Genomic DNA, 23,194 nt, shown 5'->3' on the forward strand with positions numbered 1-23,194 from the left:
TATATTTTATTGATTTTTTACAGAGAGGAAGGGAGAGGAATAGAGAGTTAGAAACATCGATGAGAGAGAAACATCGATCAGCTGCCTCCTGCACATTCCCTACTGGGGATGTGCCTGCAACCAAGGTACATGCCCTTGACTGGAATCGAACCTGGGACTCTTTAGTCCCTAGGCCAACGCTCTATCCAGTGAGCCAAACCAGCCAGGGCTTCCTGGTTTCTTTATCTGTGAAATTGAGACTAATGATACCTGCTCTGACTGTCTCTCCTAGGACTTTTGAAAATATCAAGTGTGAGAATCAATGTGAAAACACTTTGAAAATTGTAAAGGTCTCTACAAATGTAAGCAGTTATTAATGACTTTACAAAACCACCTTTGTAAGTGATTTAGATTCATGGAATCTGGAAGTTAGATTTAGAAGCTATCTAATCCAACTTCTTAGCTACTGAAAATAAACTCATTTTCATAATTTTTTAAAAATTTTTTTAATTGGCGAAACCGGTTTGGCTCAGTGGATAGAGCGTCGGCCTGGGGACTGAAAGGTCCCAGGTTCGATTCCGGTCAAGGGCATGTACCTGGGTTGCGGGCACATCCCCAGTGGGAGATGTGCAGGAGGCACATGTCAAACTCTGGGTGCACAGGAGGGCGCCCAACAAACTGAGCCACACCAGCCAGAGCCAAACCTTCGATTTGTTGGAGGGTGTGGGGCAATATCTGTGAGCCAAAATAGAGCAAAGTGCAATAAAACAAAGTATGTTTATCTGTGGATTTTCCCCTTTTGAAAACTCTTTATAAGACAATGATTTGCCCTTGCCACCTAGTGTTACTTCCTTGGCTCTGTTGGTTTTATGTTCAAGAAATGAAAGCTAATTCAAATATTATTGTAAACTAGATACAGTAGTCAGTCTCCTATTTAAGAGGCAGCTGATAGATGATTCTGTCTCATCGATGTTTGCACACATCAAAATTTAATACATATATAAGAGATTACGATGGTCATTTATGGATTGGTTCCTTCTAAAAAATACAGGGAGAGAGTGTTATCTGCAAGACTGCTGAGTGAATGTGTTCTTTGTACTTTCATCATTACAGCGTCTCAGTTATCCAGATGAAGTACAAGGCCTGGAGGTGGGAGTGTGCTCAGCTCCTTCGAGGACCTGCAAGGAGAACACTGTGGCTAGAAGTAGAGTCAGCAAAAGGGGCATGGGGGTTAGAAGATGAGGTCAGAGCCCTAGCCAGTTTGGCTCAATGGATAGAGTGTCGGTCTGTGAACCAAAGGGTCCTGGGTTCGATTCTGGTCAAGGGCACATACCTTGGTTGCAGGCCCTCCCCAGTCAAGGCTCGTGCAACCAATTGATGTGTTTCACATAGATGTTTCTCTCTGTCTTTCCTTCTCTCTTCCACTCTCCCTAAAAGTCAGTGGAAAAATATCCTCTGACGAGGATTAACCAAACCAAAAATTAAGAAGAGGAGGTCAGAGAGGTAGGAGTAACAGAGTATGGAAGGCCTTATGGGCCGTGTTAGGATTTTGTATTTTATTCTAAGTGAGATGGGAAGTTATTGGAGATTTTTGAGCTGATAAGATTTCCAATTAAAAAAATTAATTACTCTGGCTGCTGTGTGGAGAATAGATTGGGTTACAGGAGCAAGTGGGGGTGGGTGGACAGAGAGACCATGTAGAAGGCTATTGTAGTCCGGGCTACAGATGACGAGATGACAAATGAAATTATTACCTATCTCCAAGAAAGGTTGGGAGACCTAATTAAGAAAACATCACTTGAGTCCCTCATACAGCCCATTTCACAATATTAGTCTCCAGTATTTGTTAATTCCCTTCCTTTCCTTGGAGTTTGCGCTCAGCTATATTAGGACCATAGGGGACTGGTTATTAGGTAGAGATCAGCATTCACAAGGAATGGGATTCTGAGCAGTACCTCAGTCATTTGATCCCAACAGGAGACTTTATTCTTGGCACACTGTTCATTCTGTTATCCTACCTACCAGAGGCCTAAAAAGACTGAATCTGTGCCAGAACTCTTGGGCTGCTCTGTTCTCATTGAGGCATTCAATCTTCACTTCTTTCTGCAGTTGCTATCTTAGCCACAGTTTGAACAGCCTCTTTTACAAAGTATCTTTTCAGCTACCTGGACTTAAAGCTGGAGCTCTCTGATACTCATCATGACAGGGTAATTTCACATACCTGAGAGGGCCCTCTAAGAAAAAGAAAGAGGTTTTGTGATCTTTGTTTAACATTTGAGCTTTTCCTCCACTCGTATGATGTAAAGTCTTAATATGCCACCTTGACTTCTAGGTTTTGCAGTATGAGAAAAAAATTTCATGTGTTTTAGTACATTATACTTCTTTGGGAAAAGCTTGGTCCTTGGTGTACACAAGGTAACTTTCTTAGCATTGTGGACAAGGTTTCCTTCCCTACAAAAGTCCACCTCAATGTCTGCTTGCTTGAGCTGTGTATATCTTATTGGTAGACAGCACTGATGAAACAATGCTGCCATCTTGACATAATGTCAGGATTGCCTGTTCAAAGAGGGCTCTGGCCGCCTACTACTTCCTTAATTTCCTTGGGGTGCAGTACAGTTTGGGGTGGGGTCCAGGAGGTCTAATTGTGTCACAGGCAATAGGAAAGGTGAATCCCCAGAAACTGACAAACAGAATTTGCTTTAATAATAGTTAATTGTGTCTCCTAAGATGTTTTGCTTTTTCTTCCTTTTGAAAGTGAGTTCAGGTTACTGGAGTGTCACAGGTGAAAATTTGGGTGCTTTTGCAACTCATGTACTGTACTGCCTCTGGAAATGACTGACTGCCCTGGCTCCAAACCAACCCTGTAAATAGACTAAGTCAGGCCCTATGAGGACCAGCTGTCTTCAGGAACACTGTTCTGTTTTCAGGGAGAAATCATTTTCCCCTTCACCTCAGTTAGAATGTGCCCTAGCCTTGCTGCTCCCTTCTTAGCTGGGGCACAGATGAGAGCCAGCACGCCATTCATTTGGCAGCCCCGTGGGCCTTTCCAAAAGCCCATGATAGAGAGAGGCAACCTACAGGAAATGAAATGCTAAATGAGTGCATCTAGAGCTTATGAGCATAAAAGACCTTACTGATGCGCCTGTATTTTTCATTTAATTATGTGGATAGGTAGATTTTCTTTTCCCCACCCACTCATCTGTGCTGACTGAAATATTTTATGCTAAGTAATAGTTTGGAGCAAATTGTTGCTACAGATAAAAACATAGATATATTTTCAGCCAACATGCTACTAATTAAATTGCTTATCTATCTAAACTTGGGCCTGTGCTGCTCATATCAGATGTCCCTGGTATCTTCCTTGAGTGAGTTGCCTTGTGTTCCATGACCTTGTTTTTTTGTTCATTACAGTGTGAGTGACTGCCCCATGTTGTGTTGATGCCGGTCTGCCATGCTAGCCTGTCTACCAGGGCCAGGTGACCTGTCCTTTCAGCTTCTTTCTCACACGCAGATGAACACTGGACTTCAGAAATGTAAGTAATCTGGATCCCAGGGAAGGATGTGGTCCTTTATTTTGACCCTACATTTGAGCTGTTTCAGAGGGGTACATTGACTGTGGACTTTGATATCTTCAAGATATTCTTCAGTACAGACAAAAGAAAGCAATTGCAAAAACTTGTCAGCAGTGTGAGATATCTTTGATCAGAGAGATCCTCTAAAATACTAGAATTTCCCAGTGTATAGCATCTTAATTTTAATTGTTGCTGATATCTCTTTTGAGCACTATAAGGAGTTTTACAGGAGATATATAATCACCCTTTAAAAAAGTATCTCAAACTGAATCCCCATGAGGAATTAAATGAAAACGCACAGTTCAGATTACTTATTATATCTCTGAAACAAACTATTTACACTGTTCTGTTGTTTTGAACTCTCTGAGTACTTTCTACCATGGAAACAGACAATTTCCTTTGGCTTTGCTGTCTGCCTTCTGAGCCAGTGACCTCAGTTCACAGCAAGTAAAGAAGCTTCTGCCTTCAGAGGGATAAGGAGCTAGCTTTCTCAGTCTTTCTGGTATATTCCTTCTAATATACTTCCCACATGATTGAGCTTTTGAGAATTGTCTGTTAGATTTTTGTCTCAAACTGGCTGGAATTGGGGCTTTGTACTTCATGCTTTCCCAGATTACTACCTTCTGTCCTTGAACTGCATGAATGTTCAAGGAAATGATTCTATTCCTGGCTCATTACCATGTACAGTATCTTCAGGTGTCAAAATAGCCCTAAATTTGGAATAGACTTTTCTTTTAGAGCAAAAAGGGGAAATCAATGAAACACCTACGCTTCCCCTTTAATAGAAAAGGTGCTTCAGCATCTTATCTGATCCTTGATGATAGGCTTCTGTACAGGGCCAGATAGCAAATGTTTTAGGCTTTGTGGGCCATGGTCTCTGTGGCATCTACTCAGCTCTGCTATTGTAGGGCAAAGGCAGCTGTAGACGATATGTAAACAGTGCATGTGACTGTGTTCCAGTAAAACTTTTAATTAAAAACAGCAGCTGGATTTTGGCCCACAGACTGCAGTTTACTGACCCTGTTCTGTGAGATCATCTTCAGAAGTTAAAATAATCTAGCCTCTGACTTCCTTTCTTTGAGGGAGAGTAAGACTCAGAGCCTGGCTAGTTCTAGGATTTGGCCAATGAATCCAGCTTGTATAACGACAAAACTGAAGGTGACCGTCTTCCTTCTGCAATAGGCAAGCTCTGCTGTGCCAGCTTTCCCCCAGCCTTTCTTTTCATAAGTGATGACAGGTGATGAAGTTGTATTTGCTCCCTGGCCACCCCAATCTCCATGCTAACTGTATTGTGACTGGTTATGGGCTTCCAGAGGACACAACTGGAAAGGGAGTATACTTGGAAGTATACAGTAAGATGATAAAGAGCAGTTCACTGTCTTCTACATTCCTTGACTTACTTTGACAGCTTCACCTAGAGATGTGATGTCAAGGGATGAGGCATTTGGGAGGACAGGCAAATTGGCAGCTTTGTCTTGGGTGCTGACATTGAGATCTCGACTTTACTTTTTCCCCAAAGCAGCTCCTAAGTAGCCTCTGCCAACCACTGTCCCTCGTCTATATTTGAGAATTGAGATGTCCTTCTTTCCTGGTTTCAGACTCACCAGTCCATTTGGGGGACAGTGTATTTGAATTCCTTTGACTCTCTTGTTGTCATCCTTAACTAAATCCACACCTTTGCAGAGGAGAAATACTATTGGTATTTTTAAGCCTGCTTGCTTTCTTCTCTCCTCTCCCAAAAGGTATAAAAAAAAGAAAAATCTTGACTTATAGCTGTTAGTGTTAAACATTTACAGTTAAAGGTGAGCTAGAGCATAAGCTGTCTTCTTCAGGAACCAACAGCTAAAGAGCTGCTTAGAACTCAAGTTTACCAGTTATAGAAACTTTAAAACTAGTTTTGTGACTTGTAATTCAGTTTTTTTCCTGCACCCATTCTTAGAAGGGTCTTCTAAATTCCTAGAAACACAGAGCTTGGTATCTGGTGGGGTGGGGATGCGATACAGATGTTGATAGCTTACTTTGCTTTATGTTGTAAGAGTCAGCTCAAGGCAAGAGAATTGGATCAGGGGTCAGGAGTCGGGATATGTGGCTTCTTGGCCCATCACTATAAGGAGATTTACAGGAGATAGTGGATGGGAAAGATTTCTGAGACTCTCTGCCTTCCTCTCCTTCCTACCCCAGTTGTCACCATCACATTCATCATTTTAAGATGTTCATGAAATCTGTCATCTTACAGACATTTCCTTCATGGGTAGAATCACTTTTTCCCAGGCTTGAGTCACCATATGTATAGAGTCACAGGATTGATTCCTTCTAACTTCACATTTTCTCTTCTCCCCTTCCTGTTCGGTGTGTGGGAGAATGTGATGTGTTTCCCAGCCTAGATGTATAATTTGCCATAGGGCAGGCTGGATTAAAGAAATCTTGGTTTGATGTGGGTCCTGTACTTGGTAGAGGACCAGAGTTAGGGTTAGATGGATGCCTCCTAGAGCTTTTCTAGGTTATATATTTCATGATATATTTCATGATGTCACTTGCTTTGAGAGTCCTAGCCATTTTGGAATTCTGTACTTGGAAATTTGTTTTCCTCTGACCCATCTTCTCCTAATCCCCCAGAAAAATGTGTTTTTGAACATTTTTTCTTTATTAACTCCAAGCTCAGTTTATGGTCAGGTATATAGTAGTGGCTCAATAAATATTTTTGGATGAATGGCTGAAATTATCAAAAGACCTTGGTTTGAAAAAAAAAAAAAAAAAGACCTTGGTTTGGCTCAGTGGATAGAGCGTCAGCCTGTGGACTAAGGGTCCCAGGTTCGATTCTGGTCAAGGGCACATGCCTGGGTTGTGGGCTCGATCCCCAATGTGGGGTGTGCAGGAGGCAGCCAATCAATGATTCTCTTTCATCATTGATGTTTCTATCTCTCCCTCTCTCTTCCTCTCTAAAATCATTAAAAATATATATTTTTAAAAAGACCTTGGTTTTCAAATCATCTTTTAGATAATAACTTTGACCTATTTTATTGCAGAGTTTTGGAGCTGGAACAAATGTCAAAATTCTTTTACTGCTTCTTAGTATGTCTATCTGCCCCCTAGTGGGAGGGCCTGGAAATTGTTAATTGGCCCAAATGATTGAATAAACTCATAGAAATATCAGCAATATTAACTAGCATCTGTTCATCTGTTGAGTTGCTAACCATGTGCCAGGCACTATCTTGAGTTTTTTATTTTTATTTTTTTTACTTTTTCCATCACCATTTATCTCCTCTATGCCCTCTTCCAACTCCACTCACTCCCTTCCTTCCTACAATCACCACACTGTTGAGCATTTTAAAAATATATATACATTTTTTGAATACTTTTTATTGATTTCAGAGAGGAAGGGAGAGGGAGAGAGAGAGAGAATCATTGATCAACTGCCTCCTACACACCCCCTACTGGGGATCGAGCCCGCAACCCAGGCATGTGCCCTTGACCAGAATCGAACCAGAGACCCTTCAGTCCGCAAGCTGACGCTCTATCCACAGAGCCAAACCGGCTAGGGCCTGTTGAGTATTTTTATATATGTTATTATTCATTCCTCAATAATTCCGTATGGGAGACACTCTTATCTTTCTTTTAAGGATGAGGCACAGAGTGTTTGCCACTTGCCAACATCACATTACAGTTCAGTGACTGGGCTAGAACTCACCCTTGGTTCAGATTCCAAAGCTTGCGTTAGAAACACACTGCTTGTGCCTCTCCACCTATAGATAGAGGTTTCTGCTGTATATGCCACCCATGCATCTGACCTTCAAAATAGAAGGATACATAGGGAGGTCCCTGTGGGGAATCCTGTATTCAAGCAGATTTCCCCCTAGTCCCAAGAATAGACAAAAGTCCTTTTGGCCACATTTAACTCTCCAGACTCAAGTCCAGGGTGTCCTGCAGTTGGAGCTTCCTTTGTCAGGGTACTTTGTCCTATCTTTGGACAGACTTAGCCAAAACTGATATCCTTGAATAATAAATATCGACAGTCATTGTTCCTGTCCACAGACTATTTTTCCATTCATTGGATCTCTTGATCTTAGTAATCCTGTGAAGCAGGACAGTAGATATCATACCTGTTTGTTATAAATGAGGAATGACTGAGACTGGGTAGTTAGATAATAAAGTCAGTACTTGAATCTGGATCTCTCTTTTCTTCTAACAACATATTCCCTATTCTTTATACTGCCTCATGTCTTGATTAATGACTCAGTTGGTATTTGATATTTAAGTAATTTGCTTACAAAGCTGTGGTATCTATGTGTTAGCTGAGCACTTAAGATGTTATAGAAGAAAGAGAGACTCTAGGATGCCTGTGTGTGAGGGCTGAGATAAAAAGTACTGAGAGCTGGCTGGAGTGGCTCAGTGTTTGGGTGTCAACATATGAACCAGGAAGTGATGATTCGATTCCCAGTCAGGGCATATGCCTGGGTTGTGGGCTCAGTCCCCAGTGTGGGGTGTGCAGGAGGCAGCCAGTCAATGATTCTCTCTCATCATTGATGTTTCTTTCTCTCCCTGTCCCTTTCTCTCTGAAATCAATAAAAATATATATTTTTTAAAAGTATTTTGAAGAATTTGACCTTTTTTAAAGGGTTGGGCTTAAATCTGATATGTGAAGTGGTTGGTACTGAATTCCCAGAACATGGCCTCTTGTCCAATATACTAATCTCATCCTTGAGATTCTTCCTTAATAAAAATACTGTAGCCTGTGTCTACCTCCCCTCTCATCCATTACTTCCCTTTGATTCTTGTCCCTTTATTTGACTACCCCCATTACTGCTGTCAACATCAGTGGAGGCAGAACAAGAAGAACTAACTAGCCTTGGCCTGTGGGGGGAAAAAAAAATCAATGTCAGTGTCATACTCCTGAATGTGTCCCTTCTGCCTCTGTTAGAAAAAAAACAACCTGAGAGTTGGTACTGACTTGAAAAAAAAGGAACTCTATTGATCTCTGGTCAGGGTACATACAAGAATCAACCAATGAATGCATGAATAAGTGGAACAAATCCATGGCTTGTGCCCTCTCTCTTCATCTTCTTCTTCCTTCTTTCTTATCCCTCCCTCCCCTCCTTCTCCCACCCCACCTTCCTTTCTCGCTCTCTCTCTTTCTCAAAATAAATAAATAAATAAAATTTAGAAAGGAACTCTGTTATTCAGCAAGCCCAACTGTCTTCCTCTCTCTTGGCCTTCAAGGAGAAAAGCCCACTAACATGGAGGAGAGCCCAGGGGCAGACCGTTATTTCTTGTCTGAACTAAAACTCAGTAGCTTCAAACTCCCATTCCTCAGCCCAGTTCAGTTGTTCAGTCAGGCAGTCCCTATACTGATGGCACTTAACAGGTATTTGCTACGTATCTGCTCTAGGTAAGACACTGAGCTAGGAGTGTTACATGATTTTGACCAGTCAAACAGATACCTAAGGCCAGTGGCTGACCAGGTCAGTTTCTAATGGAATTCTGATACCTTGAGTTTAGGAACTATGTCTCAGTGATTCTAGGCTTTTTTTTATATCTTATTGTCAAGGAGAATGTAAGAAGGGTCAGAAAAGGGCTCCACTTTGTGGAGACTGAAGCCCATTAACCCTTTGTACACTGTAAGTGTCTATAGATGCAATTAAATTCAAAATATCACAGCGTGTGGGGATGGTTTCCGTTTTGGATGTGTGGCAGTTAAGGGACAGTGGCCTACAAAAAGCAGAACTCAAACTCTGCTCTCAGAGCTTTGACCCTCCTCAGCAGCTAGTGGATGGGAAAAATTTCTGAGACTCTGCCTTCCTCTCCTTCCTACCCGTTGTCACCATCACATTCATCATTTTAAGATGTTCATGAAATCTGTCATCTTATAGACATTTCCTTTATGGGTAGAGCATTTATTCTGTAAATAAAGCAGACCCGCCCTAACCAGTTTGGCTCAATGTATAGAGCGTCATCCTGCGGACTCAAGGGTCCCAGGTTCGATTCCGGTCAAGGGCATGTACCTTGGTTGCGGGCACATACCCAGTAGGGAGTGTGCAGGAGGCAGCTGATCGATGTTTCTAACTCTCTATCCCTCTCCCTTCCTCTCTGTAAAAAAATCAATAAAATATATTTTAAAAAATAATAAAGCAGACCCTTAAGTATGTTTGCCTATCTACTAAGTTCAAGGCATTGTTCCAGTATTTGAAAGCATTAAGCCTTTTCCTTTCTGTACTCTTTTTGCTAAGTTCTACCTTCTTGAGTGTGGACCTGAATTCTCTGCCTATCCTAGACTTGAGCTTTCTTTTCCTGCTTCCAAGAGCAGCAGTTTCTGAGCAGTTGCTGCCAACTAACCAGCAGTGTCACCAAAGGATGGCAGCTGGGCCCTCTTTAGCACACTCACTAGCCTACTTCTCTTCCAGTTGATGCCCAGTGACATGATTTTCAAATAAGGTCTCCTTGAGCCAGGCCAGCTGAAGTCACAAGTTCAGCATTCAGTCAGCTTAGTCCCTGCTCTGTATGGCTGCCTTCTGCAAGGGAGGAAGTAGGGAGGGAATCTGCTAGCTGAGCCTAGGTTCCCAGCCAAGCCCCCTTCCTTCTGCTTTGGGCAGTTTGTGTACTTAGTCACTCAGCAAGCCTTTATTAAGCACCTTCTGTGTAAACTCAGGGGAGACCCTCCCTCAGAGAGAGGGATAACAGAGCAGAGACCCCTTGCAGGAGCCTGGCATCCTGAAAGAGCTCTTGTTCTCAGAACCTTTTCCTTTTTGACTGGAAACACAACATCCGCTGGAGCCCCCTGATGGGAGGCAACTGGAGATGGGAACAAAGAGACTGTTAACATTAATGAGGCACATTGAGTGGGTATTTCCGCCGTCTCCAAAGGAAGTCACATTTTTCCTCTTTCATTTTGGAAAGTGACAGCTGACAAGGGCCAAATACAGACTATTTTTGGCTCTCAGGACTTAAAGATTCTCTGAATCCTTTCTTCTCAAATTCCCTCTCTGCTGCCCTGTCATTATTGTCACCTCCCTCAAGGAAATAAAGCCTTTTGATCTTTACCCAGTCAGACTGAGAGTAAGCTGTAAACAAAAGTGAACTTGTGACATGGGATGGGGAGGGATGTTGGCAGCTTATTCCTCTGTTCCTAAAAAAGAAGCATCCTGTCTACTGTGCCAGGATGCCCACCCAATGGGCATGATGCCCCAGCTGCCAATGCTAAGGAGAAAGCTGATGCCTTACTGGCCACTGCAGATGGAAGAGTAGTCACTCTGGCTGCCCTTTTTACCACGATGTCCTAGGGAAAGGGACTGAGGGCTCTCACAAGCAGCTCTGCTTAGAATCAGCAATACCCAGGCCAGCATGGGCTGGTAGGAACTTGGAGAGAGTTCCATGTAGAAGAACAACTCTGAGAACTGGCCAGCTTCTGTCTCTGCCAGATTCTGGACTTTTGAAAGTTGCTCTGCTATTTCTGTCTTTAGTGATGTCATTTGTAAAACAAGCATCATAATAGTACCTGCTTCCTAAAGCAGTAGCAAGTATTCGTTGAGATAGCCTGTCACATAGCATAAGGCCTGGCCCATTAAAGTACTGATGGGGCCTGAGGCTGGGTCAGACGCTGAAGGCTAGGGAGACAACTTAGTTAGTCCCTCACCTCCCCCACCTTTTACACCCTCAAAAGGGAAATCTAGAAGGCTGGTTGGCTTGGCACTGATGAGCTCCCTCTCCTTCTTTGCTCTCCTTCCCCTTCTCTCTCTCTAGGGGACACTACACAGAAAATGAGAACTGCTCACTATCCTACCCCAGCCGAATTGGACGCGTATGCTAAGAAGGTCGCAAACAACCCACTGACTATAAAAATCTTCCCCAACAGTGTGAAGGTTCCCCAGCGGAAACACGTTCGTCGTACTGTGAACGGCCTCGACACATCAGCCCAGCGCTACAGCCCCTACCCGACTCAGGCTGCCACCAAGGCAGGCCTGCTTGCCATTGTCAAAGTGCCAGCCAAAAGCATACTCAAGGACTTTGACGGCACCCGTGCCCGGTTGCTCCCTGAGGCCATCATGAACCCCCCAGTGGTGCCCTATGCTACTGTGGCACCCAGCACTTTAGCCCACCCCCAGGCCCAGGCTCTGGCCCGCCAGCAGGCCCTGCAGCATGCACAGACCCTGGCCCACGCCCCTCCCCAGACGCTGCAGCACCCTCAGGGTATCCCGCCACCACAGGCGCTGCCCCATCCTCAGAGCCTCCAGCAGCCTCAGGGCCTGGGCCACCCTCAGCCCATGGCCCAAACCCAGGGCTTGGTCCACCCTCAGGGTCTGTCTCACCAAGGTCTCCAGCATCCCCCCAGTTCCTTGTTGCATGGAGGCCGGAAGATGCCAGACTCAGATGCCCCCCCGAATGTGACCGTGTCTACCTCAACTATCCCCCTCTCAATGGCGGCCACCCTGCAGCACAGCCAGCCCCCGGACCTGAGCAGCATTGTGCACCAGATCAACCAGTTTTGCCAGACGAGGGCAGGCATCAGCACTACCTCAGTGTGTGAGGGCCAGATCGCCAACCCCAGCCCCATTAGTCGCAGTCTGCTCATCAATGCAAGCACCCGGGTGTCGACCCACAGCATCCCCACACCAATGCCTTCATGTGTGGTCAATCCCATGGAGCACACCCACGCGGCCACAGCCGCATTGCCTGCGGCAGGCCCTGTCAACCTGCCCACGGGCATCTCTCGAGCCCCCACTGGCTATCCTAATGACCTCAAGCCAGTTGCCTGGAACCAGCATCAGCTGGCCCACCTACAACAGATGTGCAGTGAGGCTGGTGGGACACCAGCCCCTGGTCTGACAGGCAAGCATGCGACAGGACGTGAGTTGGCAGGGCCTGGCTTTGTGGGCAAGGCCCCTGCCTACCCGCAGGAACTCTGCCTGGCACAGTCCTTCCATTTGAAGCCACCCATGGAGAAGCCAACCCCATCCCCTCCAGTCAACGGCCTAGCAGCCCCACTGGCCTACCCCAATGGTCACTACTTCCAACCCCTGTGGAACAACATTCTGCCCACTCCCAATAGCGACAGCTCGGGGTCTCAGGACCTCACCATGCCGTTCCACGGTGGGCAGCCCACGGGTGCACCCCTCGACTGTGCGGCGGCTGCTGGGGCCCACTACCGAGCAGGGACCGGGGCCGGTCCAGTGGCAAGCCAGAACAGCTTGATGCAAACAGTGGATTACCTAAGTGGGGATTTCCAGCAGGCCTGCTTCCGAGAACAGAGTCTGGCCATGCTAAGCAAGGCTCATCGAGCCCCTGGCAGCCGAGCCCCTGATCCCACAGATAGTCGAAGTCTTCATATTCAGCACCCTGGATATAGATAGGTAGTCCCGGTGCCCTCCACAAGCTATACATCATACACCCCCTCCTAGGTTTAGTCTTACTTTTGAGTAATTGGATAGTTTCAAATTTTTACTGCTCCAATGTGATCATTCTTAGGTTTCTAAGAAGGGAATTTAGTGGGATCTAATTGAGGACGGGGGGGATTCTCTGTGCCCTCATTCTCTCCCGTCCACCAGCCCTCGCAGTTTTTGGATTTATGTTAGGACCTAATCCCAGTCCCAGGCTTTTTTCTTCACTGCCTGCCTGTCAGTCAGTCCTATGCCATGTCCATCTCCCTCCCCCCCTTGCATTTCCCACCAGCCACCTCCTGTCTTTTCCTGCTCTGCCTATTTACCTTAGGACTGAGTGAGCTAAGGGCCCGAGGTGAGGCAGCGATAGGTGCCCAGCCCCCTAAGCTAGGCCTCTCCCTGTTTGTCTGTCTCTCTTTCTCTAGGACTAAAAAGCCAGGCTTCCCAAGTGCTCTGGAAGCTAATTCCTTATTCACCCCAAAGACCTCAAATCAAAACTGACCAGTCCTCATCTCTTCTCAGCCTCTCTCCATTCCTCAAGGCTTTTATGTCTACATTGATCCCAGAGCCACTGAACTTACCCTTCCATACTTCTCAAGGGCATCCTGCAGGCACTTGGCCATAGCCTTGAGACATGGGGAAAAAATGTGTCTTTGTGTTGGTACCTTGGTTCCTGATTCCCCTTTCCAGCCCTAGAGAAATGCAGTGACCATCCAGCATATCTAAGATCCTTTTCTCACTGTTGCCTCTCCTCACTCATCTGCTACCCTCATTCCCCACCCCCAGCCAAAAAACAAGTAAAACAAAAAAACTGATCTTACTTGAGGAATTAGGTAGGTAAGGGATGATCACATTGGAGTTTGGAATTAAAAACACCAAAAAAAAAAAAAAGGCTTTTTGGTTCTCTACACTGGCTAAGAATATTGCTCTACACTGTAAGTTTTAAATGTCATGTTTCTGTATGAATGTAGTGTGGATTTGAGTAGCATTGTGTGCGAGTGGCCCCACAGGTACATTTACCTTCTAGACACCTCCTTTCGCAGCCCCTCAGTTTGATGAAGAAAGTAAGAAAAACACAAAGCCTTAAGCTCTTTGAATTCTTCCTTTACCAAATGAGCATGGTTCTAACAGCTGAAGATGGGCGTACATTGGTAACAGCCCTTCTCGCCCCTTGCCCATTTTTCACTCATACCCACTCCATGCTCAACACATCTAATTCCCAAGAGATAATTAGTTGGCTAGAAATTTAAACTTTTCTGTAACTTGACATTTAGATTATGTTTTGTTGTGAATTTTTTTGCACCCTCCTGTTAAAGATGCATAGTTGGGCTCTGCCTTTTTTTTTTCTTAACCAAATAAGCCCTTTTTCCTCTCTTCTCTGGGGAATGTGAGCTGATGGTCTTATTTAAAATTTGAGGTTTTGTTTACTATCCACTGTTCTTTAGCCAGAATTCTCTAGTGATCTGAATCAATGTGACTGAAGACCAGTTTTTAAATTATGTGTTGGCAAGTTGCCTTATATTTAAAAATAGGAAAAAAAAAAAAGCCTGATTGTGTTATGCCAAATGATAGCAACATGAAGTCCTAATTTATTGTTCCTGATTGTTTTCCTGACGTCTGTGAACACTGGTACCTCCCTGTCCCTGAGCCCCCAGGAGCACCTGTTGCTTCTGGTGCAATGCCTTCTCCCAAGGTGTTGGCCACCATCTCACCCAAGGCCCCCTTCCAGTTCTTCCTTCTCTGAGTTAAATTGAAAGAGCACTACTGTCTCTCCTTAACCCTTGCTTGAGCTCCAAACCAGATATTTTTGCTGTGATTTTTTTTTCTAATGCCTCTCCCCAAAAGGTGAGCTGCCATTTTAGGAAATTGGACCAGACACCAACTTGGGGGCTTTATATCAAACCTCAAACCCATCTCTTCCTGTGTGGGGGTGCAAATCTCTGAAGCTCTCACTCCCACCCCTAATCTGCATGGAAAATGTACTGTGACCCCACCTTCGCCCCCAACTGCCCTTGCCTTTGGTGTGAGATGTTTCCTAGTTCACCCTGAGCTCCTCACCCCTCTGCCAGCCAACCCCCAGCCAGCAATAAGAGGCCAAACCAGGGCCTCCTATCTATAATCCCTGCCTCCATCCCACACTGCCCCTAGGGAACACTCGGTTTCCCTGAGCTGTCCACATACTGTAGCATTCACTCTCCATCTCTCATCTTCTCACCTGTGGTGGTTTATGGGTGTGATGGGGTTTTTAAGATTATTATAAACCAGTAAAAAGAAAAAAGTCACCTTTCAATCTTGTCCTATTTGTTTATAGTGGTTTCTAACGTCTCATTTACTAGAAGGGAAGTAATTTCTCATTTTTAAGAGGGGAACCCCTGTTCATCCGATTCAGAAGCCCCCCCAATCCATTATTGCAGACCAGGTATTGGGATTGTAAGGAATGAAATTTGGTCAATCCCCAGGAGGTACCCAGGACCTCTCCCTAGGCAGGACTGCTAGGGCCTTGGTGGGTTAGTATGTCTTCCGTGGAGGTCTGAAGTATACTGCCACTTTCACTCCAAGGATCATAAGTCACTGAAAAATGGGTAATTTGCTAATAAGCTACCTAAACGTCCCTCCCTCCACTTCTCCCACCTCCAACAGGGATTCTGAGGGCCTCTGTCAGAGGTGGAGGTAGTAAGTGCTATAATCTGTAAAATGAAAAGTAACTCTTGGTGAATCTTAAGGGTTTAGTATTGCAGAACTTTCCCCTTTTTTGTCTGCAGAGGGGGAAAAAATCTAAGAGAGCTACATACAGCCCTAGTTGGTTTGGCTTGATGGATAGAGCGTCGGCCTGTGGACTGAAGGGTTCCGGGTTCAGTTCCGGTCAAGGGTACATGCCTGGGTTGTGGGCTTGATCCCCAGTAGGGAGCGTGCAGGGGCAGCTGATCAATGATTCTATCTCCCTCTCCCTCTCTGAAATCAATATATATATAGATATAGATATATGAAAACAAAAGAGCTACTCACAGTTGAACAATGGGGGTAGAGAAGTTAGAGGTGCATCTAACTACCCCCATTCCTGCATAGTCTAAAATGACTCTAGCCCTAGCCAGTTTGGTTCAGTGGATAGAGCGTCAGCCTGCAGACTAAAGGGTCCCAGGTTCAATTCCAGTCAAGGGCACATGCCCGGGTTGCAGACTTGATCCCCAGTAGGGGGTGTGTAGGAGGCAGCCTATCAGTGATTCTCATTGATGTTTTTGTCTCTCCCTCTCTGAAGTCAATATATATATGCGCCTAAGTGACTGGACAACCGGCAGGTAGCTATGATGTGCATTGACCACCAGGGGGCAAACGCTTAATGCAGGAGCTGCCCCCTGGTGGTCAGTGCACTCCCATAGCCAACCTCCCACGGTCCCTCCCCCAGCTGGCTGGCCCCAATTGGCCCTGGTCACCAGCCAGGCAGAGGGACCCCACCCATGCACAAATTTGTGCACTGGGCCTCTAGTGTTAAATAAAAATAAAATGACTCCAAAAACTTTACTAATAACCTGTTGACAGGAAGCCTTACCAGTAACAGCCGATTACACATATTTTGTATGTTACATGTAGTATATGCTCTATTAAAGTAAGCAAGAGGGAAAATGTTTAAAAACAAAGCAATATATTTACAGTATTTATTGGGAAAAAAATCCATGTATAAGTGGACTCGTGCAGTTCAAACTCCTGTTGTTCAAAGGTCAACTAGATTCCCTGGTCCCCCTTTCAGTTGGTTGAACATCATCCTGTGCACTGAAGAAGGGTTACCAGGGCATACCTGAGTTGTGGGTTTGATCCCCAGTTGGGACACATACAGAAGGCAACAAATCGATTTTCCTCTCTCACATTGATGTTTCTTTCCCTAAGTATGTCCTTGGGTGAGGATTAAAAAACAATTAAAACAAAACAAAACCCTGACCTGAGTTCCACAAGGCAACTGTGACTGCCTGTGACACCACTGAAATGAGGGCTAGGCCTGAGTATGGAGTTGACTGCAATACACTATTGTTGCACACAACTCTAGAGAGCACGTTCCCTGGAATGGTACAGTGGCATTCTTCCCAGAAGACTGCCCAAGCTTGATCCATTGTATCTGACTGCTCTTGGAAAGATGGTTCCATCTGTTGCCTGAAGCAAATGCTTAAGACATTTCTTCTGCTAGAGCAGCGGTTGCCATCGGTGGTCCGTGTGGTCCGAAAGGTTGGTGACCGCTGGTTTAAGGAAACGAGTTAGAGCACATGTTGTCCCTACTAGCTTCCAGAAGTCATTGTCCCAGGGTGGTTTTATCTGATGAAGAGGTCACCTTTATTAGAAAGGCAGCCAGGGCCCGTCTCTCCCTAGATAAGTGAATTTGACCTTTTGAAGGCTAAGCTGGTGGTTAGTTTCTCAGGCTGAACTACAGCCGTTGAACCTTCCCTCTACTAGATAAGTTTCCATCATTGGGCCTCTTCTCAGGGCCAGCCAAGAGGAAGGCACTTAATGCTGATTGGATCATCTTTACAGTAAATCTAGGTGAGCAGGATTACTCTCATTTTACCAGGAGAGCAAAATGCCTCTCCATATAGCTAAGTAACTTGCCAAAAAGGAAGCAAGGCAAGGATCCAAATCTAACTATTGGCAAAATTATAAGGAAGCTATACATCTAGGAATTGCTGGAGCTTGAAACAGAATCCAGGCTCTGCCCCAAACCGGCTCAAGTCAATACACTTTTCTGTTCCTATTTCATCTGTTAAATGTGGATAATCATAGGCACCCACCGAGGTGTATATGAAAAGCAAATGAGTATGGATGAGAAAATCCAAGCACTGTGTACACCTCAAAGGCCCCTTTGCTCAGCTTAGTCTCTGGATGTGGGCTGGGCTTTGGAGTTAACATTCATCAAGCACTTATTTTGTGCTAGGAACATGCTTTATCTCTCTCATTAAATCTTCAATACAGCCTACTAAAATAGGTTATATTATGTTGATAAAAACTATATTTCACTTGATGGTTGTATTAAATAAAATAATGCATGTACAGTGTCTGCCACATGAAAGTAATCACCACCAGAGGGCAGCAGCAGGCATCTCTTCCACACAAAGCCTGGTGCACTTCCCCTGTCGTCCACCAGAGGGCGACCCGTCAGGGCAGCTGATCCTGGGGGCAAAGGAGCAGCCAGTCTGACTGGTCTTTGCTTTCAGTTGGGCCCAGCCTTCCAGGGCCCTAATCAACCCAGATGAGTCAGACTGGAACCAAATTAATAAATACAATTCAAGATTTATTAAAAACCAGGGCTCCCTGCTGTGCCCTCCTGGCACTAAGTAAATAAATAACCAGAAGACACAGAGGGAAGAGAAATCAGATCTCAAGACAGATTCTTTAACTACCCAACTCTCCCTCCCCCCTATGGCTCTTGGGACATAGCACCAGCAGGCACCTCAGTCCAGGTAGAATGTGGCCGGCACCAAGGCATGTCTGCCCTGCCCAGGAGAGGAGACAAGCCCTAGGATCACTTGTTTCCAAGCCCTTCATGACCCCAAGACCTGCTCGGCCAGGGCTGAAGCACCAATAGGAGGCACCTGAGGGTGGTAAGGAAGGGGGGAGGGGAAATAGGGTAACAGAACCGAGGCTGCAGAGCAGCTGAAAGGGGGTCCTGCCCCCTCTCCAGGTTCAGCCAGTGCCTGACAGAGGTCATGTTCCCCCCCACCACCTTTGTCCTGGAGCCCTGCCTGTGCTCAGCTGAGGATCTTTCGTGGCAATTCAACTGAGGCACGGATGAAGACTGCATCATCCCGCACATAGTTTCGCTTGCGGATATCCTGGTGGGAGATGAATTTGGGGTAACCAAAACCCAAAGAACTCTCATCCAGGGAGCCCCGCCAAGTGCCTGGTTTTTGGAAATTCTTCCAGTTTGGGTCAGGGTGAAAGGTCTCAGTGACATGCTGTGGCTTAGCCAGCCCAGGGTCGCTCTGATCCAGCAGGGAGAAGGTGACGCGGCGGGCAAAGGGCCACTCAAGGAGATTGTCAAAGGCACCTGGCAGCACTCGAATGTACAGCGAGAGATGTGTGCCTTCACCACTGCCATTGCCATTGAGGAATGCAGACACCTGCAGCTTGTAGCCATACTTATGTGTGTAGAAGGCTGGGCTGAAGCACTCAAGGTTGGGCTTGGCTTTGGCCTCCTGTAGCCGGCGCCCATAGCTGCCAATCTTCCAGATGAGCACACCATCACTGCCCACCGACAGCTCCTCCAGCTCTCGCCGCAGCTCCTGAAGCTCCTGCCGCTGACGGCTCACCAGGGCACACATCATGGCCAGATGGGGCTTCACACTCTCCTCCACATGCCGCGCCATTGCCAGCTTAGGGCACTGTTGGCAAAGCCCCAGGCCATGGGGGAAGGGAGGAGAGTTATCAGTATGGGCAGGCCCAGGGTAGAGGGGAGGAATGGGTACAGGGTGGCAGGCACTCCGTTTTGATTAAGGTTGAGGGCACTAGGAGGATGAAGCTGGCCAGCAGGGGGAAGGACTGAAAGCTTCAGAGCAGCAGAGCAGGGACCCCCAAGGGGCTCAGGCCCTAGTCCAGCCGTGGGCAAACTACGGCCCTTGGGCCGGATCCGGCCCGTTTGAAATGAATAAAACTAAAAAAAAAAAAAGACCGTACCCTTTTATGTAATGATGTTTACTTTGAATTTATATTAGTTCACACAAACACTCCATCCATGCTTTTGTTCCGGCCCTCCGGTCCAGTTTAAGAACCCATTGTGGCCCTCGAGTCAAAAAGTTTGCCCACCCCTGCCCTAGTCTATGCCAGGCTTCAAGGATCAAGAAGGGGACTGACAGGAGGGAGGGGCATCTCACCCTGTGCTTGCAGCCAGAGTCTTTGAATGGACACAGCACCAGGGCAGTGCTACAGCTGTCCTTCAGGTGGCCTGGCAGGTCCTCCCGAGCCACGGTGCCCACGCCACACTGGTTGGGGCAGGGCACAGGCAACCTCGGGCACTGGTACTGGTGGCTCTAGGGTGGCAGAGACAGTGGTCAGTAGCCTGACTCCCTGCTACCTGCCCCACAGCCCAGTTCAGAAAGGGCCTCACCTGGATGGTGTCAAAGACGAACTCCTTGGTACAGTAGGTGCAAGGCTGGGTGCGCTTGGGGCACTCAGAGGTGGCATGCTGGGCCAGCAGCCGCCGCATCATGCGGGCACCACACTTGTTCTCACAGTACACACTCTCTTGGGGACACACGCCCTCGTGGCTCTGTGGAAATGTCAGAGGGGCTGAGTTAAGGGATCCCCGGGCTACCAGGTGCCCCACTCCCTCTCTACCCTCAGACAGGCCCCACCCACCTCAAAGGCCTCTCCACTGAAGTCACAGCCACAAAACTCGCACTTGAGGCGCCGCTTAGGGCAGTCGTGTTGCAAGTGTGCAGGCAGATCTCGGCGGCTCAGCTTGGTGGGGCAGCGATTGGGGCAGGGGACTACATTGAAGCTGCAGGTATTCAGGTGGCCCTGGCAGGAAGAGCTGTGGTTAGTGCCTGCCAAGAGAGGGGCAGTCCCCACCCCATCAGAGCCTCACCTGTAGGTGACGAAGCGGCCCACTCCAGCGGCAGCCCTCCTCACTGTGGATGCAGCGGATAGGCAGGCCCAATACCTGTACCTCCAGCTCTGGGTCCGGGTAGATCTGGGGGCGGGAATGGGGGAAACAGGTCAGGGTCAGAGCCTGCTACAGTCCCCACTTCCTGCCTCCTCCACCCCCAGATAGGCTAGCTCTACCTTAGAACCAGCCACAGTCTCTCCTGGGCTTTATTCCCCTCTGTGCCCAGCGATAAGGGTAATAGAGTATCTGCTCTATTGCTGGATCCCAGGGTCCCCAATATGCCTGCACATGACCATCAGCCTGCTTAGTTGCAAGCAGCCCTCAAACCCCCTGCCTCCTTCCCTCTGGTGGAGGGGTCCTGGCCCTCAGCCACAGGTCTGGCCAGCCATCCAGAGGGGAGGGGAGCCCTTCTTGTGGCACAGAGCAGCTCTGTGTACCCCCACAAGCTGGGCATTGTGCCTGCCCTCCAGGGCAAATACAGGCCTCATTTGCAAACTGGCCTGGTGGGAGGGAACAGGCCACCTTTGTGGGGGCACATGATTCGGAAGTACTAGGTTGACACTGGCCCTGAGCCTACTGGCTGCCAACCTCCACCAAGGGCAAGAGCTTCTGCCTGGCTCTGTGGACCCACCTTGGCATAGTCCAGAGGAAGCTGGTCCTCAGGGCATTTGAAGACTCCTTCACTGAAAGGAGAGGAGACAGGGTCAAGACTCCACACTATAGCCCCGTGTGGCTCCGTAGTTGAGCGTCGACCATGAACCGGTTCGATTCCCCCAGGGTACATGCCAGGGTTGCAGGCTGGATCCCCAGTAGGGGGCATGCAGTAGGCAGCCAATCAATGATTCTCTCTCATGGATGTTTCTACCTCTCTATTCCTCTCTCTAAAATCAATAAAACATATTTTTAAAAAAGAAAAAGAATTGTGTGTTTAAAAAAAAGACTCCACACTATGGGAAGGGAGAACCCCAGGCCTCACCCCCTTAACGAGGGCAGCCTCTTGCCCTCACCAGACCGGTTCTGAGGCAGCCCCACCTGAGGGGAAGCAGAGTCTGAGGGTACCGGCTTCCCCAGGACCCCAGAAAATCCCAGCTCTTGTCCTGGGAAGGAGAGTTCTGGCCCAGTGGAGGCGGAGACAGCTGCCTCAGATAGCATTTGGCCAACAGGTGGCAGCTGGCACCCCTCCCCCAGGATGGCAGCTGGACTGGGAAAGAACAGGCTGCCCAGCCATCCCCTCCCCCCAGGTTAGTTTTCACTGGCTGGGCTGAAAGCTGACTGGAGGGGGAGGGGGGGGGGCAAGGTGAACAGGGATAGGCGGAGATTAAGTGCCAAAGCTTCCCAACCCATGAGAGTGCCCAGCCAAGAACCATGGGCAAAGGTCAGCTTGGGGCCACTTTACCCCATCCCTTCCCTCCCTCTAATGAGGGTGTGTCTCCTAAAGCAAAGAGGAGGAAAGGCTCCCTCCAAGGCACTGTGTTTACACTCCCAACCACTCTTCACCACTTGTCTCTGAGAAGGGGCTGAATATCCCGTTTTGCAGATGAAAGAACAGAAGCTACAGCTGAAGCAGCACCTGGCTATGTTTGTCTGAGTCCACAGCTCTGACAGGTTCTGTTTTACGGTACAGCACACAGAAGAGGGGCTAGGACAAGAAAAACTGTCCAGGCAAGCACCGCCAAGACTCTGCTCACGGCACTGCATGCAATCTGAAGCCTGTTGATCCTGCCCGCTGCCCGCCCTCTCCTCCACCCAGCCCCAGCAGGCTGTTAGCACTCAAGGAACCTGTTAGCATGCCTCCTTCCGCCAGTAAGACCTTGCTGACCCCAGCCAGGACCAGTTACACCTGGCATGGCCTAGGACAGAGCAAGGGCTCACCCAGCAGAACTGAAGGCCCTCGGGCATGGCATTTCTGGCAGATGTAAGTCATGTGGGAGGCAGGCAGGAATCAGAGCGAAGCAGAGGCCACATGGCAGCCCTGTCCATAATGTCCTTTGCAGGACCTGGGCAGTTCATGCCCCAAATGCCCAAAGGATTTCTAGCACCCACCTCCTCTCCCTGACCCCACTACTACCACTGGCCATGCCACCAAGCAAATACATGCCCAGGCACTGATGAGGTATGCCTATGCCCACAGGGCAAGCAGCCTTCCTGGACCAACCTGGCAGGAGTGGGGAAAGAGGGGTGGGCCATGGGGGAGGGGGTCTGCTTGGCTGCTTCAGGAATGTGCTGACTTTATGGTTTTGGAGACAGGGAGGGGACTGAGGCAAGTCCCCGGGCTTGGAGCAGAAGATTAGCCCAGGGCAGCTTGGGGCCCAGCCAGGACAAAGGTTCCGTCCGTGCTATGGACACCCTTGCTTGTATGGTATCCTGCGGTGGTGAGAGGCAGAGCCTGTCCAACCACCTCTTCCCTCCTCCCTCCAGGGGCCTCAGCTGCAAGATTCAGGCACCAGGGGAAAGGGGGAGGCAGGGGCAGAGACTGCTCCAGGCTGTGCAGTGGAGGCCCAGGCCCAGGGGAGAAGACAGGATGGGGGGAGGGGGCTGTGGGAGAGGAAGAGGGGATTTCCGGGAGGAGGAGGGGCAGAAGCAGCGGAGGGGCGGTGGAGGAAAAGGGGCCTTGCACCCCCCTCCTGATCCTTCCTTGAGGCAGTGGGGGGGGGGGCAGCAGAGTGGGGGGGGGGGGGCTCAGCTGGCCT

At 47.8% G+C, this 23,194-nt stretch overlaps 2 protein-coding genes across 5 annotated transcripts in view; one reads left to right on the forward strand and one right to left on the reverse strand.

Moving 5' to 3' along the window:
• Window positions 1-15,209, forward strand: part of FAM222B (family with sequence similarity 222, member B) — a 54,633-nt gene extending 39,424 nt beyond the window's left edge. For 3 of the 4 annotated variants that reach the window (XM_005876886.2, XM_014548249.1, XM_005876887.2), the window contains exons 2-3: window positions 3,391-3,512; window positions 11,286-15,209. In XM_005876886.2, the coding sequence (XP_005876948.1) occupies window positions 3,431-3,512; window positions 11,286-12,892 (1,689 nt within the window). In that variant the 5' untranslated portion in view covers window positions 3,391-3,430 and the 3' untranslated portion in view covers window positions 12,893-15,209. Of the gene's footprint in view, window positions 1-3,387; window positions 3,513-11,285 lie in introns of those variants that run through there. The other variant, XM_014548250.1, reaches the window with a different exon arrangement.
• Window positions 15,210-18,170: 2,961 nt separating this feature from the next.
• Window positions 18,171-21,338, reverse strand: TRAF4 (TNF receptor-associated factor 4). Its single transcript, XM_005876888.2, has 6 exons — window positions 21,136-21,338; window positions 20,484-20,588; window positions 20,255-20,416; window positions 20,004-20,165; window positions 19,771-19,926; window positions 18,171-19,281 (listed from the first exon to the last, which is right to left on the reverse strand). Exons 1-6 carry the CDS (start codon window positions 21,322-21,324, stop codon window positions 18,649-18,651), a joined length of 1,407 nt encoding a protein of 468 aa, XP_005876950.2. The 5' UTR covers window positions 21,325-21,338; the 3' UTR covers window positions 18,171-18,648.
• Between the last annotated feature and the right edge of the window lie 1,856 nt (window positions 21,339-23,194).

The sequence above is a fragment of the Myotis brandtii genome, unplaced genomic scaffold, assembly GCF_000412655.1.
Source record: "Myotis brandtii unplaced genomic scaffold, ASM41265v1 scaffold50, whole genome shotgun sequence".
Classification (NCBI taxonomy): Eukaryota; Metazoa; Chordata; class Mammalia; order Chiroptera; family Vespertilionidae; genus Myotis; species Myotis brandtii.

Coding starts and splice junctions, on each gene's coding strand:
- TRAF4 (XM_005876888.2), bottom strand. CDS start 21,324: ATGCCCCCTACTGGGGATCCAGCCTGCAACCCTGGCATGTACCCTGGG. Junction 20,166..20,254: donor TCAGTGGAGAGGCCTTTGAG/GTGGGTGGGGCC, acceptor ACATTTCCACAG/AGCCACGAGGGCGTGTGTCC. Junction 19,927..20,003: donor TCGTCTTTGACACCATCCAG/GTGAGGCCCTTT, acceptor CTGCCACCCTAG/AGCCACCAGTACCAGTGCCC.